Source organism: Phaseolus vulgaris, chromosome 10, assembly GCF_051622355.1.
Source record: "Phaseolus vulgaris cultivar YP4 chromosome 10, ASM5162235v1, whole genome shotgun sequence".
Classification (NCBI taxonomy): domain Eukaryota; kingdom Viridiplantae; phylum Streptophyta; class Magnoliopsida; order Fabales; family Fabaceae; genus Phaseolus; species Phaseolus vulgaris.
Window position 1 is genome coordinate 29792774 of NC_143507.1, and position 21150 is coordinate 29813923.

The 21150-nt window shown below is 35.4% G+C and overlaps 1 protein-coding gene across 2 annotated transcripts; it reads left to right on the forward strand.

The window, feature by feature from the left end:
• The first annotated feature begins 14996 nt into the window (after positions 1-14996).
• On the forward strand, positions 14997-20903 carry LOC150024714 (2-oxoglutarate-dependent dioxygenase 19-like). 2 transcript variants are annotated; one of them, XM_090296009.1, is made up of 4 exons: positions 14997-15903; positions 18072-18295; positions 19378-19708; positions 20456-20903. In XM_090296009.1, exons 3-4 carry the CDS (start codon positions 19406-19408, stop codon positions 20702-20704), a joined length of 552 nt encoding a protein of 183 aa, XP_090152135.1. In that variant the 5' UTR covers positions 14997-15903; positions 18072-18295; positions 19378-19405; the 3' UTR covers positions 20705-20903. The 2 variants fall into 2 exon arrangements, with proteins under 2 accessions (XP_090152135.1, XP_090152134.1); XM_090296008.1 differs by lacking the exon at positions 14997-15903 and adding an exon at positions 17438-17755.
• Positions 20904-21150: the final 247 nt, after the last annotated feature.

Below are 21150 nucleotides of genomic sequence, written 5' to 3' on the forward strand. Positions count from 1 at the left end.
GGAAGCACGAATGAGCAGGGGTCGCGAGAGAAGAGATTCAGAGAAGATGAACAGTGAGAAGGGATTCAGAGAAAGTGGATGTAACAGTAGTGGCAAGCGCGGGGTTTGGGTAACTTGAACGTTACGAGAAGCGCGAGGGACATCAAATGATAACCGTGTGATGATGCCACGTGTTGCAAAACTAAGCGCTCAAGGGGAGCGCAAGAGGTTCTTGAAGACGACCGCACGATGAACCACGTGGCACGCGATTAAGCGCAACTTCAAAAGACATTATTTTTCCCATTTCAGGGATGTCCAATCAGCCATTAAGAATACCTCTGTGGTTCAGAAAGTGTCACGTCAGTAATTCGAAAAATTGTTGAGTCAGCAGAGAATGCCACGTCATCAGGAGGGCACGTGGATGGCGGGGGCAAGGCTTTAGTCTTTGCGCTGAAGACAAGTCTTCGGCTTAAGACTGGGGGGCTTGTGTACCGTCCCGTATCCGGGCGTTGACTAAATCAAGGTCAAAGTCAACGGCTGAAGAGTCAAAGTCAACGCAAGGCGTCGCCTAGGTGGAGAGACGCCAAATGCCAGCATCGCCAAGAGGAAGCGTCGCCAAGGCAAGGCGTCGCCTAGGTGAAGGCGTCGCCTAGGTGAAGGCGTCGCCCAGGTGAAGGCGTCGCCCAGGTGAAGGCGTCGCCCAACTAGGGCGTCGCCAGATCAAACAGTGTAAAAACAAGGCAATCACGGTGTGGTTCCCTGATACCCATGGGTAGGAAAGACCATGGAGGGAGCGACGTCGTGGGAAAGCCTCAGGTCCCGATATCTCGGGAAAGTGATAAAGAGAAGGAAAAGGTGGCTTCAAGGCCATAGTGATAGTACCAGTGAAGGGCAGCCTGACTCGTGAAGTACCCTTGCCGCCCCAGAGACGCCTTCGGGACAGATACGACCCAAGAGGAAGGTCACGCCCAGGGTAACCGGGTGCAGGGTGCGAGAGGAAGGCAGATACGCTCTCAAAGTAAGTGGCTAGATACTTGGGGGCATGAGTTGGCACCCAAAAAGCCACCCCTAGCGCAGTAGCACTCCCAAACAGGAGGACTCACACGTAGAAACGTCCCCAGATGGGCAGAAACGCCCCCAGATGGGGTCACGGCGTCGTGAGGCCCTCCACGTGTACAACAGCCATGCCAAAATGGAAACACCCTTCAGTCAGGTGCCAGGTAATTAAAAGTCATTCAATACAGTTTCCCTTTCGAGCATTCAGGTACTATAATGGCTCTCAAGCGTTTCAACGTCTTAAATGCGCTACGTTTTCTAATTAAACGCTTTAATGAGCGCGTTACGTTTGTGATTAAAAGCGCTTTAAGGCGCTTTAAATGCTTGGGTAGTTTATATAGCGCAGGGAATGTTGGAAAAAAGGTTGGAACTTTCGGCAAATTTATCAGAGAACTCTCTAGTTGCTTGCTCGTGCTTCAAGGTTACGTACAAGTGACTGGGGAATATTTTTGCCTGAAAGAGACAACACACACAAATACACAGTTCATTTCCACCTTCAGAGTGCCATACGCGGTGCTCAGACACGCAGGTGGACAGTTTTTGGTGTTTCTTGCTGGCTGACTTGAGCGTCGGAGTGCACACGGCCGTTAGGGCGCCTCTTTGTCCTCTTTTTTGCAGGAATCCTAAGGCAACCAGTGGGAAGGAGTCCCTAGCTGACGGTTGAGGTCGCGCACGAAGACGTCCCGGTCAACCGGACGGAACAACAGTTCTCAATTGCACTGTCAGAAATGAATAATGAATTCGACTCACTACCTGCTTGATGAACCAAAAAAAGTTGGTCCACCGTAAGTTGCTTTCTAGCATTGTCTCCGACTAAAGTCGACATCCTACCCTTCAGAGAGCCTCCTTCACCTCCAACTTCCTCACAACCGTCCAAATCCTCCCCCAGTCCCGACATCTCCCCTTGTGTTGAGGACGACCTCCCGCTCACCCTCATAAGTGACTCCTCAATCCTTTGTGCTTCCGCCGCTTCTTCTAACTTGTCACCATCTGAAGGCCCACTATCTACCGATCCATTGATAACTGATATTGTGCCTGAGATTGGATGCGCTACCGCTCCCTCTTCATCCTTCCTAACTCCAGCCTGTTCCAATTCCTCCATTAACGGTCCAGACCTTAAAGAATCTCCTACCCAACTCTTACATCCCACATGGTCCAACATTAACCCATCTGAAAAAGCCTCGTAAACCGCATCACTCTGGTGGCATAATACCGATGCCTTCCCATCTACCTCTTTAATTACTTTCTGTTGTGAACTTTGCACCTCGTTAACTGCCCCGCCAACTACTTTCCCACTCACTTCAATTCTTTCCATACATCCAATAAATGGATACCAATCCATAATACCCTTAGAATAAGAAGAGGGCCCATGGCCTGCATGTTCCCTAGCGTTATCCCCCTCCACATGGAACCCCATTCCAGCCCTTTCGGAAAAACTTCCATTTAATTCAACATCTTTGCTCCTAATCTCGCGTTCATCAATGCACACGTTCACTACTTCGATACTCCTCCCTGCCCTTTCATTTGTTGACTTAGTCTTATTGGGAATAGGCAGTTCAGCATTAAAAGTTGGTTTCACGTTCTCCACCTTTGAATAGCCTAAAGAGCCGTTCACATTCAATGATCCATTTAATTGTTCTTGAGAATTGGTCCCAACCAAACCGAAGGGAATTGATTCCAGCCTACCCTGGACCAACTCTTCGTTCCCCACTCTTCCTTCTCCTGCGACGTCCGCTCTTCCTCCACCAACGACGCCTACTCTTCCTCTTCCGGCCACCTCGAACTCTGAATCCACTGAGTCACAGAGACTTGCTCCTAAGCTTCCTTCCTCTAAACTTGCTTCAGTATCTACTTCTGAACCTCCTCCATCCCACTTGCCAAACAGATTTTTGAAAGCTATGTCCGGGAGGCACCCCTCTTCTACAAAAGACACCTTAAACAATACGCCATTGATACGAAAATCCTTCACCCTACTGACTACACTGGTAACCGGGAATTTAAACCGAAAATGCGCAAACTCCAGTGTTTCTCTCTTCTCTGTTGCTTCGTCAATCGCCACCAGCACCTTCACCGAAGCCCCAACTCTGGTAAAGCACTGATTGCACCACAACTGAAGAGGGATGCCTCTACAACGTATCCAAACTAGTCTTCTTTCACTGCGAAAGAATCATCCCATGGAATGATCGACACGAACACTTCGTCGAACCAGGCTTTATTATCGACGATGATCTTATTCAACCCTTCTCCTTCATCACATGAGAGGAAAACATACCTTTCCCCAAGGTACCTTAGTCTAACTAGGCTGAAACCTCCCATAATAAAGCTCTCCTTAATCGACTGCATGCTTGGAGCCTCCTTAAGGCAACCAACATAGCTCCCTTCTAGCCAGGAAAACTGCTCGGGATCCACTGTAAGTTGGGTAACCTCATCCCCCTGTGAACCACCTACGTTCCCACCAGTCCCGCTCTAGGCTACTTCACCCGAAACCACTTGAGCAAATGAGAGTTGCTCCGTCTGGTCCCCCTTCGGATTCCAGACTCCCCTTGGCTGCGTCGCACTCTTCTTAGAATTCCAACTGAACCTAAGACCCTCGTTTCTCTATGTCCTTGGATCCTCCTTCCTCTGATACTTTGGAAGGTTCACCTACAGCTTCCAAGTACCAATCCAAATTGCATCCAACTCTCTTTCCAGAGAGATAACGTCATTCACTCCCTGAAACCTTACAAACCCGAACTTTCGATTCCTTGCGTTGAGGTTTCTTGAGACGAAAGCATCCAAGACTCTTCCCCACCTTTGAAAAACCCTCCATAGATCTCTCTCCCGAAAATGTTCGGGAAAGTTAGTAAAGAAAAAAGAAGTATTCGCCATATTCAGATTTCGCACCCCTCCCTCACCGGAAAACTCAAGTCAGAAGTCGCTCACACTGCATGACTAGACAGTTGGATATCACCCATCATCGTTAAATTGGAGGGAAATGATTATAAAAAAAAATAATATATATATATATATAATGATAGAAAGTAGAGAGTGATAACATCAATAGTTAAAGCAAGTAATATAATATTAGATTGAATATAATTAACGTAGAATGTGATTCTTTTCTTTCTTCACGACTTCTTCCCCATTGTCGAAATTTTCCACTTCAAACCTCTGACACCTTAAACCCTTGGTCCCCAGGGTTTGCAATATAATCACTAGGGAGAATGGAAAATGTCTAGTGACTATATGGAAAAACAAGGATAGTAAGAATGAAAGAAAAGAAAATATCAGAGAAAGAAGATACTAAAAAAGAAGAATGTGAGAAAAAAAAAGTATTAGAGAACAAAAAGATGTGTAAAGAGAGCTATAGATATATTAAAATTTTAGAGAAAAAAATGATAAAAATAGGAAAATGAAAATGTTTTCTTTTACATATTACATTAAAATCAATTATTCACACACTGCAAGAAAAAATGGTTTTAACGGGAGTTTATTTTTACATTACCTAGGGTTAAAACCTCCATTAAGTCATTTACCCAGGGTTGCAATTTCCCCCGCTAAACCATCCCTGGGGAACGTGTTTTTTTAAACCTCAGGAAAAGTCTTTCAGAACCCCTGTTAAATACCATGAGTTTAAGAACCTCCGTAAAATACCATGGGTTTCAAAACCCCTGTAAAATACCATGGGTTTCAAAACCCCCGTAAAATACCATGGGTTTCAAAACCTTCGTAAAATACCATAGTTCTTAGAACCTCCGTAAAATATCATGGGTTTCAAAACCTTCGAAAAATACCATAGGTTTCAAAACTATAAAAACTTATATATTTTATTCATTTATCAATTAGGCATTCATGTGTTTTTTAAACCACAATTATTTACGTTTATTGTATTTATTTATCTATGTTTGTTAAAGTAATTTTTCAATAAATAAAACAAATAAATAGCTATAACATTCATCAATTGACAAGATATATCAAATATTTATAAAAATATACCAAAATATATCAAGTAAACACATTGAAATTCAAATTAAACACAAAATATGAGTTAAAAAATTACAAGGAAGAAATATAAGACAAATAGGTGCTACAAATGAAAACATAACATATTGCTCACAAAGCATAAAATAAGTCAAAAATCATTTCATAATATACTAAATTCTTCAACAATCACATATGCTCCTCTTGATGTCCAAAATTTGTTGACACACTTCCTTGATAAAAAAACCTACAATATAAACATGTATCACAATTAGAAATGTAATTTGAAAAATAAAACAAGCTATTTAAATTTTTTTTTATAATACTCTAAATTAATATAATATTATAAATACAATCATTATGTCAATTATAGTAAAAACAAATCTTTCCTTCACTGAAAAATGTACTAATTATCAATTAAGTAACAAAAAATAAAAATATGTTTCAGCATTTGAAAGATACATTAGCAATTGCCAAAGGAAAAAGTCATATTTTAAAAAAATTTACGGATTCTAATATGGTAACTACATGTACTTATATATAACTAGTGTAGAGCTCCGAATACCTAATGTAAGGATGAGCTAACATACACTTCCTTTCAAATCTTAATAGCTTCAAAACGTTTTTTTCTTTTTTGGTGCTAATATTTTAATACATATGATTTTAATATTTACATATATTTTATTATAGTTATACACCTTAAAAAGAAATTTAAATAATGTAAAGACTAAAAAAGTTATATGTAAAATCTATAATGATGTTTTTATGTATAAAAACTTAAAAAAAATGTAATTATCTAAACCAGAAAAGGAATTAATCTTTTGGTTTGCTTTTATAATGAGTTACATAACTAGTGCTACAGGTCTCAAATCTATTTCTAATTGCTTACTTTCCTCGTTCTATAGAAAATTAGCAACATACTATGTATGATTAATAGTCGTGAGTGGTAATGTATCTGATGAGCTTCTCATCTTCCTCAAGAGACCAAAGATGATGGAAGAGGGCCAAGCACAACTTCACAAGAAAGAAAAAATCTAAGACATGAGCATCCAAAGCCAAACCAAGAGCGTCTAGGGCTAAGGGAGGAGCGTCTAGGTCAAAGGGGAGGAGCGTCTAGCTCAAGGTGGAGAGCGTCTAGGCCAATGAAAGGAGCGTCTAGGAACAAATTGCTAAGCCCATGGCCAAGCGAATCCATGCACATTTGTTTATGCTACATGAAGGCCCATTAGGGGTAGCTTAGTATTAGTTGTGGTGTAAATAGCATAAACTTGATTCCATGAGACTTGACCTAGATTTGCTAAAGATTTGGTCACTTTCTAGAAGGATTCTCCACATGGCCATGTGCTCCATGTGATGTAAATTTGCATTTCATTTTGATTAGCATTAGGGTTGCATTATGGTCCACTTTAGCCTATAAAAAGAGGAGCCTACACCTTGTATTTTCAAGTTTATTGTGAGTAAAGTTATGCTGCCATTTTGTGCCAAGCTTTGCTTCTCCCTAGAACTCTAGGCTCTAAACTTCACATCCTTCACCTTTCCTTGGGCTGGCCGAACCTCCCTATGTTCATACCTATCATGCACCTTCAAGATCAACATCACTCTTAGGAGGATCTTGCACACACATCTCCATAGTTTCCGCACCATTTTCTTACATGATTCAAGAAGACCTTCATGAAATTTGCCATCATTTGGTATCATGAGCTTGGGTTCTTCAAGATGAGTTGCTTTTGGTCTTTTCAATTTTAGTTCTTCTTTACTTTCATGTTGTTCATCTTATTTTCCATAATTTTCTTGCTGTTTTTTACATTTTAATTTGTTTTGGTGTGCTATTTGGAAGATCCAACCGAAGCACTTTTGTTCAATTGATCTTGAACAATTTCTTGTGCAAATTGTAATAGGATTCCATACACCTTGAGTTGCTGTTTTCTTTTAGGAATTTGAGTCTTTATTGCTTCTTATTTGGTTCATATTATGCTTTTGAGTCTTTAATTTCTGAATCCATATATGTTTTGTCAAGTCATGTTCATCCACAATGTCAACAATTCTTAGTAGTCCTTTATTTGGCTTGATTGTTTCTTGATTTTGGGTATCTTTAATTGCTTTGAATCTGCTGTTCTTTGATCTTTTGGTGCCTTTTTAATTTTAGTCTGAGTTTCTATTTGTGTTTAGATCCTACACAAATTCTGTTTCACAAATTCTATTGTGTTTAAATTTTGGTATCTTGCTGTTTTTGTTTCCAGTTTCCAGAATCCCCTGTTTCAAATTTTCTGTGCTGGCTGTTTTGTTCCAGAAAAATATTTTCACTCATAGGAAAATGTTGATTCTCTGGAATATGCAAGTTTGAAGTGTTATAGAAAGGACAAAAAAAGAATTAGTCCAAAAGAATCAACAGAAAAAAAATGATAAATCTTTTAAAATCAGTGTGCAAATCTGAGGCGCTATAGCTGGCGTAACTGAACACCAAAATTGCAAAATTTATTAAAAAAAATTGGTGCATGAGTTTTGAGTGACTCCAAAGCCAGATTTTAGCTAAGATCTTGAATATCTTGCATATCAAATTTCAGAATCATATCTTAAAAACACAGCTCAGCATAAATTGGGGAAAAACACGTTTCTGGCCCACAAAATTTTCCAGTGGTGCTGTTTTTTTTTATTTGGTCATCTAATTCTAGTGTTATTCTTAGGATTCTTTTGTGTGCCTACCTTTATTTTGGTACCTTTTATTTGCTTGCTTAATATTTCTTGGACCTCTTTCTAGTTTTCATAATCTAACTCCTTTTGGTGGTACTGTTTTATTCAATTAAATTATTTATTGCTTTTGTTCTTTGACCTCTAATTTGGTGTTGGAATTTATTTCTCCTTTGGTGCTTAATTGAATGGAAACTTGACTTGGGTAAGGTCTAGTCTTTTGATAGGTGCTAGAATTGGAGAATTAAAACCTTCATTCTAAGGGGAAACAAAGCCAAGGCCGAAACAAGCTTTCTTGAAAAACACTACAAACACTTAGAGGGCTAACAAGCAAAGACAACAAGGAAGTGCATTTAGCAAAAAGAGGATCAACAAAGGGAGTTTTCTTAATTTCCTTGCAACTTAATTTGTGTTAATTACCTCTTAATTACGATTTAGACGGTGAGTGTGTCTTCAAGGGCTCAAAGTGTCCAAGAAGCCTCACCTAGGGCCGACTAGTATAGAACTCTTTAATTAGCAATTATTAATTGTTTTTAGTTGTTTCTATATTGCTTAATTAGTAAGGCTTTGTATGTGTGGTTGTTTTAAGCTTTGTTAAAACCGTCTAGCTTTGTTAATTAGTTAGCATACATTGTTTTCTTGCATTGAAAAAAAAAAGAAAAAAGTTTTGATTTCTCAACTTAATTGTGTTCTAAGTAGTTTACTAAGAGGAAGTTTTGTGTGAAGACATTGAGGGATAGTTTTTGGCTAAGGCAAAGGCTTGGTATTTAAGTAGTCCTTTGTGACTCACCTCCCTTACCTGGAAAACTACCTTCGTTGACTTTCCTAAGTTTTCTCAAGGAAAAATACTTGTATACACAAAGCTTTAGCCATGTCTTCATCTTCTCATTCTACAAAGTCTATTGGAAGTGAATTAAAATCTTTAAAAACTCTTTTGAAAGAAGTTTCACAAACTGTGCAATCAATTGCATATAGACAATTGGAGAGTGAGACTAAACTTAATGTTTTGACTAAAGCAAAGGATGAGAAGTCTCACATTCTAAAAAAATTACCTTCTCATGCATATATCTCTAAAGATCATGATTCTTTTGGGGAGGGAAGCATTAGAGTAAATGATTATTATCAAGCACCCCCTAGAAGAGATAGAAAAGAACAAGAAAACACAAGAGAGGTTAGGGTAGACGAACCCCATTTCCATGGAAAAGAAAATATAGAAGCTTGCCTAGATTGGGAAATGAGGGTAGAAAATTGTTTGCTTCCCATAAAGAAAGAAAGGAAAGAAAAATACAAAAGAAAAGAGGGGAAGTCGAAAGGGAAGCTAAAGAAAAAAAAGAAAAAGAAAAGCATGAGAAGACCCTTCAAGAACAAAAGGCGTGGGAGAAGAGTGTTCCTTCCCACAAGGTCATTCAACAAGACCAAAGATTTAAAAATACCTTTGAAAATATGGGTCTTGTTGAACAATCTCAAAGCCTTACCTTTTGTAAAGGAACACTTGCAAGCCTAAGTGAAAAAGAAGAGTCTTTAAAAGAAGCTTGCATAGATAAAAATGAAATAGATTATTTCTCATATGTGCTAGGATATCACCAAGTGAATGTCAAGTTTTTTATAAGCATCTACAAAAACAAATTTTTATGTGAAGTAGGGCCTAAAGAAACTTGTCATGTCTTATTGAGACAACCATTGCAAAGTGTACAAATCCTTATAAACAATGGTAGTCACAACGAGACTATCCTTACACATAAGAGAGAAAGTCTTCATGAAGGAGAACTCATGGGACAAATTAGAGTTGATAAAACTCTAGAGCTTTTAAAAGGAAAACTTTTGTCCCCCATGAGAAAAGAAGTTCAAAGACATTACCTTAGGTACAATTCTTGTTTTCAAACTACACCCAAGGCAATGTCTCATGAACTCTATACTCCTTCACCTTTTGCAAATGATCCTTGGGAAGATACAAATTTCATATTAAAACTCCCTAGGACAACAAAAGGTTTTGATTCAATCTTCATGGTTATGGATAAACTCTTCTCTAGATAAGTGATACATCTTCATGGTTTATCCTCAAGCATAGTGTTGAATAGAGCTCCAAATTTCGCAAACCATGATTTGAGGATTTTCTTTGGAAAACTTGCAACTAAGTTACACACTTTAAATTCTTATCATCCTCAAACGCATGGTCAAAATACATTTGAAAATCTAGCTCTTTCTACTATGCCTAGAATAATCATGAAGTGCACACACAACTTTAGAGGTGAGCATACATACCATAAAGTAGTTCACAAAACTACTTATATTTCTACTTTTAAGGTTATGTATGGGCTAAATCATCTTTCTCCTTTTAAGTTGTTACCATCTCCTATAGGATTTACGTCTAAAGAGAAAGTAACCACACATGAAAATTTTAAAATGCATAAGATGATTAAAGAACACACACAACCATTAAAAGAGAAACTTTGTCCAAGGTTGCCAAAACCAAAAGAAAAACAAAAATGGCAACCTAGTAAAATTAATTTGTAAACTAACACCTATGCCTTGTTTGATTCTTTCTATAGGTGGACGTTTGATCCAGGAGGACAAGCTTTGGCGAAGCAAGAGGCTGCTATCCGAGATCAAGTCTGTAGATCTGAGGATAGATCTTCTCAAGAAGGAGGAGATGATGGACACCATCCAGCCACACTCATCCCCCTAGTTGAAGAAAAAGCTTTGGATTTGAGGACAAATCCTTTTCAAGAGGGAGGGGATGATGGAAGAGGGCCAAGCACAACTTCACAAGAAAGACAAAAGCCAAGACATGAGCATCCAAAGGCAAACCAAGAGCGTCTAGGGCTAAGGGAGGAGCGTCTAGGCCAAAGGGGAGGAGCGTCTAGCTCAAGGTGGAGAGCGTCTAGGCCAATGAAAGGAGCGTCTAGGACCAAATTGCTAAGCCCATGGCCAAGCGAATCCATGCACATTTGTTTATGCTACATGAAGGCCCATTAGGGGTAGCTTAGTATTAGTTGTGGTGTAAATAGCATAAACTTGATTCCATGAGACTTGACCTAGATTTGCTAAAGATTTGGTCACTTTCTAGAAGGATTCTCCACATGGCCATGTGCTCCATGTGATGTAAATTTGCATTTCATTTTGATTAGCATTAGGGTTGCATTATGGTCCACTTTAGCCTATAAAAAGAGGAGCCTACACCTTGTATTTTCAAGTTTATTGTGAGTAAAGTTATGCTGCCATTTTGTGCCAAGCTTTGCTTCTCCCTAGAACTCTAGGCTCTAAACTTCACATCCTTCACCTTTCCTTGGGCTGGCCGAACCTCCCTATGTTCATACCTATCATGCACCTTCAAGATCAACATCACTCTTAGGAGGATCTTGCACACACATCTCCATAGCTTCCGCACCATTTTCTTACATGATTCAAGAAGACCTTCATGAAATTTTCCATCAAAAGACCTCTCTTAACCTTCTGTTGGTTCAGCAAGAGTGGTGCCCCATCTTAGTTTCTTAACTTTCTTCACACACTTAACTCTTTCCCACTCCCACAAAACTCCAAAAATTAATAACAACCCAAGAAGATTATAACAACCTAAAGAGAAGCTAGCGCAAGATGAAAACGATAGAAAGAACATTGTCGGTTGTTTCATGCAGTGAATATTTGGTGCTATGCAGCGAATAAAGTGAGGCATGGTGCTCTCCAACTAATGCATCAACTTGAACAATTGAACCTAAAAGAATGAAACTATTTAGATTTTTGCCCTTAACTATTTCTCTTTATACTCTATGTACTTTGTTATTCAATAATTTGATTTTCAGGAGAGTAGGTTTATATTACCATGTGTAAATCTACTTTAACAAGCCTTAGTCATTTCTTTTGAATCTTTATTAAGCACAAGAAATGCTACAAAATTACCTTGAACTTTCTTGCAACACTCTGCTTTTTAGACTGGTTAAACATTTTGGAGAACAGCTGCAGCAGATCACAATTACATGATGACAGTAACTGAATGCAGTCAGAAGACATCGTGTCTCTGTTCTTTTCTAAAAAGCCATTTGTATCATACAAAACCTGATCGAGATCCAGATGTTAGTAATGTGCATCCAAGGAAAATGACTTCCATTATATATACTACTCCTTGAAAGGAATTACTCATAGATACTTAACAATACAAGCTCCAGATTTAAAACAAGAGTCGGATGAATAATTGCATGCTTAGCATTCAAATGACATTTGTACCAAACTGTTTATAGCAAGTGAAATAATGGACCCAATATTTATATATGTTATATATTGGAGGAAAATGAATCAAACTCTCCTAAAATAAAGTAGGAATTTGGAAGAAAGCAAACACCATGTTTAGAAACCAATTAAATGATCATATTCAGAGACTAAGAACTAAGACCTTATGCAAATAGAATTTTGGACAAAACTATGCTTTGGATATACAAGAGCTTAAAACTGTGATTTCTACTTATACTATAGCCTTGTACATGTAACCTTGTGGAAAAGCCCTTTCGAATACAACCAGCAGCAAGGAAGGGAAATTTCATCTGTGTGCACCAAACTATATTCATTTCCACTTCCATTCCTTCCCTTTTTTAGAACATCACATGGACAAACAGAAGATGCACTTGCATTCAAAGACAGAACATCACCAGATTCACATTTAAAGCACTAATTTTAAATATTCAATACTGAAATGCTTCAGAATTAGCATCTTAGGCATTTATTTAAGTGTTTAAATAATTCAAATTTAATGCTTCAAAATATTTCAAACAAGAGGAAAACATCAACACAAACCCCAACCACTGCCACAACGAACGAACCATGACCTTGAGTACGAACAATGAATCAAAAACCGATGAGAAAAAGGTACAAGACGAAGCACGAAACATGGACCACAACCTCAATCATAAACCATAGCCACAAAGAATGACGAGAACGACGCACTAACGACGAAAAACAAACTGATCAGAAAAATTAGGGTTCCAAGATCGTCAAATAAATAAGAAACACCACATCACCAATCGCGGAACATACCTGCGCTTTGTAGACAAGCGGTTACGTGGTGGAGCGAAGGTTGAAGCAAGTTCCATGGTGGAGTAGAAGAACCATTTTCCATGCTGGAATAGCAGAAGCACATTTCATTGTGGAGCAGTAGAAGCAAAGGTCCAGTGATGTGCAATGGGAGTGAGGTGATGAGAGTGAAGAAAAGAGAAGATGGAAATGAAAGGCGGGTTTAGGGTCTACCGGAAGTGAAGAGGAAAGGAAAAAATCAAAAACAAAAAGAATTTGAAATAAAATTATAACAGTTTACTAGGGTTTTCAAATAAACCTCTGTCATTTACCAGAGGTTTTCAAATAAACCTCATTAAATAGACCTTTGATATTTAATGGAGTTTAAAAAAACTTCCCTTGATTAAATTTATTCTGAAAGTTATATTAAGCATTGATAAATAAATTTATTTTAATATAATATAAAGTTATTATATGAAAATTATGCTATAATTATCAAAAACTTTAAAGAATTTAGTTATTAAATAAATTAAAATTATTTTTAATTATTTGTTTATACATTTTTTTAATTATATTTATTTATTGAGATTTGAGATAATCTCAAATATTTTATTTATTTTTACAATAAATCTTTTAAACTTAACGAAAATTTAAAAAATCTCCATTATTTTAATGAGGTTTTAGAATAAACCATTTGAATTTAAAGAAGGTTAAAAAAAACCTTCGTTATTTGGCAGAGATTTTAAAATAAACCTTTGGAAATTAACTAAGGTTAAAAAAACCTCCGTTATTTTGCGGAAGTTTTAAAATAAACCTTTGGAAATAAACGAAGGTTTAAAAAACCTATGTTATTTTGCAGAGGTTTTAAAATAAACCTTTTTAAATTAACGAAGGTTAAAAAAATCTCCATTATTTTGTTGAGGTTTTAGAATAAACCTTTGAAAATTAACGAAGGTTAAAAAAACCTCTGTTATTTTGCTGAGGTTTTAGAATAAACCTTTGGAATTTACCTAAGGTTAAAAAACCTCCGTTATTTTCTTGAGGTTTTAGAAAAAACCTCCATTAATTAAATCAGTTCCTAGAGTTATATTAACCTCCACTAAATAACCTCCATTAAATACTGACATCTATTATAACTTATTGGAGAATTGGTATAGTATATAGATTAGTTAATAATTAGATGTTGATGATATGCGTGGATTCATTGTAGTTGTGTTACAATAGTAATAGATGTAATATGTGGTTTTATATTTACAGTTTTTGGTTAAGCCATATAATTTATAGTATGTAATAAATTTTGCGATTGCATAGATAGTATGTAATATTTCTTTTATTTAAAATTTATCATATTCTCAATTTTTATCATTTATGTTTTGATTTAGTATTTATGCAAGTTGCAACTTTATTTATTGATAATAACTTTTTGTTTTTTTTTAAGCGGTTTCTTTGTTGATAATAACTTTTTGTTTTTTTAGAAGTAGATGTTGATGCATCTTATCCAAAATTCAAGATAGAATATACATATATTCTTTGTTGGACTTTTTTGATTGTGTCTATTCCTTTTGACTTTTTGTGCTAAGATTACTCCTATCAGAAGTAGTTTGAGTTTAAGTAACACATTATTCTTCTTTACCTTCCAAATACTTTGTTTGCTGGTGAAAACAAATATAGATTTACAGTTATTGAAGTTTTTTTTTTATCAGCAAAGAATAAATAAAATAAAAAAGAGACACTTAAGGGGTGTCCCAATCCGTATACAAGAGCACACATAACTTAAGCAAATAGATAAACAGAGCAAAAACATAAAATAAGTAACTTAAGCTATTTAGAACCCCTTACCCCACATCAAATGAATTACATAGAATTAGCATAAAAGCATAAAACAAAAATGACCACTTAACGTTTACTGATAGGGAGATCTCCAGCATAGCAGCTATGTTCAACCATAAAACACAGCCTCAGATTGCTTCTCAATACCTTCTGACCAAAGGTACCTCCATGTTCACATTTGAATCTTCTTAATTAAATGGATAAGGAGAAATTGTTGTTGTTAACGAGCCCAAAAACCTGCACACACACCAAGCGTGGTCCACTTCTACTTCATGCCACCTTTCATCACTCCCAACCAAAAAATCACAAAAATCCAACTAGCCATCATGTCCCATCCACACTACTTCACAATAGCCACGTCATAATGCACATAATGAGACCAACAACCGAACCACAACATTCTGTGACATTCAGATACCTTCCAACAACACATAAAACCAAGAACCAACTACAAAGGCCACCAACCCAACCCAACACCCAGCCACATCAAATGTGTCATCCAGAACCAGAGGCCCCTATCACCCCAATCAATTGCTAAAGGCAATCAGACAGCAGAGGTAATAACCTAGGCACCACTTACAGCTAGATAAGTGCAACAACATCCATACCAGTCCATCCATAGGAGCACTTCTTCATTGTCGACAACAACTCCAAAAGGACAATGGTTACAATCTTAAGACCCCATCCGGAGGTTCCAAAGAACTCCTCACTCAGCTATTTAAGCACCACACCATACATCCTTCCACTCAACACTCCATGCACAACCCCAGCCAGTTCACTTGACCTTCATCACTCAAGACTCCAAACAACCTGCCTCACCAGTCAACCCAAGCCCAACAAGGAGCAACACCAAAGCAGAAGTTTAGCCAGGTTGTAAAACTAACCACTACAAAACCTACCTGAGTCAAAAGCATAGAAGTATATAGCTTATCAAGAATAAACATCGACCTAATTACAAATTAATTGGACCTTTTCAAGAGGTGGTTCCTCACAACTCCAACATAAACACACCCATGATCAAAGTAACATAGCGTCTGTAAAGGGCTGATACAGAGTCGTGCAACCCCGGCCCGTTAGAAGCACCTTCCGCAAGACCTTAGTTCCTGCTGCTAGCAACAGTCACCAAGGAACCACCAGTATCATCGGGATCATGCCAAACTGCACACACGAGTTTGACCAGACCCTGCTCCTGCACCAACCTTCTTTTATGCCCACATCCGCCAATAGCGTGCCGTGAATGTTCACCAACAGCTACTCCCCTTTTCTTTCCTCTGTTCCACCGCCAGCCAACCTCCTACAGACTTCCTCAGCTGGTGGATCTTTTATGCCCACATCCGTCAATAGCGTGCAGTTATTGAAGTTATTTCTAGTCACTTAAAAAAGTCACAGGTACGTAAATTTTTTGTTGTAATTTTTGTTGTTAATTAATGATAGGCACTTCATAGGTTCTTGGTACCATATTCCGTCATATACTATTTCTCCTTCAACTACGTACTAATAGTGAAGGTTACTTTTTTTACCACTTTCATATCTTCTTCATACACTAAATTTGTACAACTTCTTTATACACTTTCTCTACTCTTATTCTTCTACGCATTCTAATGCTCTTGTTGACACATGTTTTTTTTTTTAAACTTTCGTGATAAGTTTGCTTTATTTTTATCAAACAATTCCATTTAGATATGGATAAGTCTTGGATTATAACATGTCTCGAAATACATATCAGGATTGAATAAATTTTTGGACCTTGCATTTACTAATAAGAGCGTTGAGGGTAAGATAAATTGTCCATATCCGAAATTCAATCTCAAAAAATGGCAAACTCGAGAAGCAACATTTGAGCACTTCATTCTTCATCATTTTCCAAAAGGTTATACATTTTGGCCTCTACATGACAAGACAATTTTTGTACAAAATACGATTGAAACACTTTCAATTTTCCAATCAAATGAGCATAAAGTTTCAGGTCATGATCCCATACGTGTCATGGTTAATGATGCATTTGGGAATTTAGATCCATGTCAAAAGAAGAAGGTTGTAGGGTGGTTTTTGTGTGGGGGCTTCTTCATTTTGCGAGGTATTTTCTATTGCTATTTTGGCTAAAAGATTGTTAGGGCCTTTTGGAGGGATGATTTTCTTGCTCTAATGTAGTCATGTCTAGATCTTTTTAGTCATTTTCTATAAGGTTCTGATTGATTTGTTGAGTTTGTTGGAACTCCAGTTGGGAAGAGTCGATCTTCTACCGAGTTCTATTATTGGGGATAACAAAAACAAGGTGTTGTGTACTTTGGTCTTGTTACTTTTTTTATAAAAGTTTCTCATTTTATTTTATTTATTCTTATTGATAAAAAAGTACCGGACTAATAAATATTAATTATAATAATTAAACTTAATTAAGTATTAAATTTATTATAAATTTAGATATTTTTAAGTCAGATTTTATTAAAAAAAAATCATTAAGTTCCTAAATTAAATAATTTTTTTAATTAGAGCTTAATTAAAATTACACAAATTTGAAAAAGACTCTAAACATAATTATCTTTATTTCTTTTATGCGGAGACTAATGAACAATAATAATGCAAGGCAGTATACATCAGTTTAATTAATGTTAAAGTCAAACGTGGAAACTATAAAACTTTTTTGGACACTGACTAATATAACAAAAATGTAAAATATATTTTTAGTAAGTTACGTATTGGATTTTATCTGGATATTTGTGATATTTTTTTATTTATTTGAACATATTTATTTTGGAGAATTTATGTTGGAAAGTCACATACAATTTATGTTTTAGTCACATACAAATTGCTTTCTTATCATAAGAAATACTAAAAAAACACGTAACACATTTAATGGTATAGTTGAGAAGTTGATATTAAATGCTAATGTGACAATCACCGTAGGGGTAGAGGAAATATATAGCTGCAGTGCTTATGCATCTGAGACATGATATAAGTTACTACCAAAGTATAGCTTCTCTTTCACTCTCAATCTTTGATTATAATGGCTGAAATAAGTTCCTTTGCATCCCAAATTCAGTCTTCTGAACCTATTTTCTCCAATGCTAATTTCTCAGAGCTTGCAGTGATAGAACATCTTCATCATGCTGATCTTTACTCAGCCTGTGATGATGAAATACCCACTATTGATTACTCTCTTCTCTTCTCTGATAGCCCTAATCAGCAACTGCATGCCCTTCAATGCCTCCGTCATGCTTGCCTAGAATATGGCTTCTTCTATGTAAACTGTCTTTGCTCTTTTTTTTCTCTAATTTTTTTTTATAATAAATAATTTTAATATCTAATTAACTATATATCAAGTATTTATCAATTTTAGAATTTAAATAACTTGTAACTAACTTTAATAGTTAATTAATTTTAACAAAAAATCTTCCTCCCAAAAACCTTGTTATACTCTCACTCATTACAACAACTTGGTCCATCAAAAATCCGTGCAACTCCATACCAAGTAAAGCAAGCTGCATATTACAACATATATATATATATATATATATATATATATATATATAGTTTCTCATTGTTTAATATGTATGCAGTTGGTAAACCATAGCATCCCAGATGGAGTATTTGACAATATATTAAATGGAGTTTCTGATTTCTTTGATCAAACAACATTGAATGAGAGAAGGATCTACAGCAAAAGAAGTCCATCGGATAGAATCAGATGGGAACTAAACTCCTCCACTGGGGAAAACAGGGAATATCTGAAGGTTGTTGCGCATCCTCAATCTCATTTTCCTTCCAACCCATCTGGTTTCAGGTACATAATAACTACACAAAACTTATTTCTCTATCTCCCTTTATGTTCTAAGGTGTTTCCACTTGTTCAATTGGTCACCCCTTTTACCCAAAATATCATTTCTCATCACAACTCTCAAAATATACTTTTTCATACATAAATATACATTAAGCTTTTATATCTGTCATTTTTAAAATTTTAGCTGTCATCTCATTTACTCTTTTATTACACTTTTATAACCTTTCTAAAATATAGTTATCTATAGTTATGTTAACATTTTCAAATTAATTGTTATTATTTTATTTAGAAAATTATATAGTTATCTATAATTTTATGTTTACTTCAAAATATAATTCATTGGTTCAATAAAGAAAAATATTACACCTTAATTCTGATAACTTTATCTTCATTCACTAAAATAGATTATATATTATTTTTAGTTGAAGTGAATTACAATTATTTAGATCAACATTAATCAAGTTTATTTTTACGATGATTAAAGTCACTAAAAAAATTAATTAAATATAAACTAATTTTAGAGATAAAGATATATTAACTAAATTATATATTATTTAATAGATTAAAAAAAATAATGATATCTAAATTAGTTTCTATTATTACTAAATAGTTTCTAAATTGGTATATAATATTATCTACCAAGATTTAAATAATTAATAGCTAGATCCTAGGTAACTAATTAGATACCAATTTAAAAACTATTTATTAATAACAGAAACTAATTTAGATATTATTAATTTTGTTTAATCTTTAAAATAGTATATAATTTAATTAATATAACAATTAATTATTATTTTTTTCTAAATTAATTTTTATTTAATAATTTTTTAATAATGTTTGTTTTGCGTATACTTAATGTCACGGCTATCTTTATCAAGGTTTCTTGTAAAAAACTTTAAGAAGATTTTAAACCTTAAGTGTTCTTAAAAAAAATGTTCTTAATTCCGCAAAATAAAATAATACAATTTGTAAATTACTCTCCAGCATATATAAATCTGATGAGAAAGGTATCTATCTAGGTTTAATTATTATGGCATCCCCTCTTCCATATATTTGAAGTTGTTTTGGGTTATTTGGTGCATCAGCAAAATTTTAGAAGAATATGGCAAAGAAATGAGAAGGATAGTAATTGAATTGGCGAGGGCAGTGTCTAAAAGCTTAGGGTTTGAAGAACACTTTGTAGAGAAGGCATTGGAATTGAAGTCAGGGTTTGATGTACTGGCCATGAACCTTTATCCACCCAATGCCAAATCCAAGGGAGCTGTTGGCTTGCCTCAACACACTGACCCTGGCTTTATAATTACACTTGTTCAAGATGTAAATGGTGGTCTCCAAATTCTTTCCCACAAAGGAAACTGGATTAATGCCTATATTCCTCATCATGCCATCCTCATCCAGCTTGGTGATCAACTTGAGGTTACTTTTATTCAAATTATTTTCTCCATAAAATAGTTTGTATGATTTATAGATACTTGATTATTTTTTGTTGTTGTAGGTGTCTTCTTATTGTGAGCACATATAGTAGGAATGTTTAACTGATTTTCTTTTTTGACCAGTTTTAAGGTTGTAACACATCTCTTTCTTTATTAGGATTTTCTTTCTGCACTCTAACAACTTTCTCCTTGCACCGCATATTTTTTTTTTGGAAAAGACTGTTTTACCCTTTTTAAAAATACTTATAGATTGTTCTTTTTGAAATGTTTTTGGAACATACTTTCCATAACACATTTTATGAATTCTGAATTTATCTTTTCGAAGTCCAGAAAATATGTTATGGAAAGAATGGATTTTTTTGTCTTTTGAATTTCTTATTTTGGAAACATCTTTTGCTTACACAACATCCTATTCCATAATCATCCAAAACTATCAAGGGTAATTAGGGTATTTCAAAGCATATAGGGGTGCAGGAAGAAACACACTTGTTATTATTGGACTACTGTTTTGTTATTTGTTGGACTACATGATTTGGTTGTAGATTATGTAACATGATTTTTTTTTTATAAAGGTTGAAGCACACCTCTTAAGTGTGTTACTTAATTTATTTCATTCTTTGTGAAACAAATTTTTTTCCTCCATCATCTTTCTTTTAATGCCTTATTATTAATAAACCTTTTTGCTCCTTCTCACCATTTGACTTATGTTTTTAACATCAATCAATTGTAGATCTTAACCAATGGGATGTATAAGAGTCACATCCATCGAGTTATTGTTGACAACAATAAGGTGCAAAGGATATCTGTGGTTGGCCTTCATGGACCTTCACTGGACAGATTGATCAACCCTAACGCAAAGTTTGTTGATGAAAAACATCTAAAGAAATATCGTGAGATGACGTTTAAAGAATTCTTGGAAGTGAACGGGGATGATGAGGTTGATGTGCAATCATCACTTGAGCAAGCAAGATTATTGTGAAATTTACATTTACATTCTCACACACCAAAGATTAGTGTAAAATACATTCAAATCTTTATATCATGTTTCACTTAATATGTTATAATAAGGTGTGGATAATTTAAGTCTTCTCCCTTGTACTCTATACTTATCATATTCATATTTCTATTGTACTATCATTTTATCCAAGTACAAAGTAGTGTATGATTTTCTAAATAAATTTAAGCTCTTCGTTATATGTAGTTAGAAAATAAATTCTCAAAGAAACTAGACTAGAGAGACAATATTATTTCTTTATCAACTAAAAAAGAATATAAACTAAAGGAGACACTAAAGGTGCTCAACCTATTTAAACACATCTATATTCTATTTACATAGTATATTAATTAGACTTTCAAAGTACTTCTACAAACGTTTCAATCACATAATGCCCTAGCTCGACTAACATTGTCTCGATAATTACAATG

Coding starts and splice junctions, on each gene's coding strand:
- LOC150024714 (XM_090296008.1), top strand. CDS start 17,519: ATGGCTGAAATAAGTTCCTTTGCATCCCAAATTCAGTCTTCTGAACCT. Junction 17,756..18,071: donor TAGAATATGGCTTCTTCTAT/GTAAACTGTCTT, acceptor ATATGTATGCAG/TTGGTAAACCATAGCATCCC. Junction 19,709..20,455: donor AGCTTGGTGATCAACTTGAG/GTTACTTTTATT, acceptor AATCAATTGTAG/ATCTTAACCAATGGGATGTA.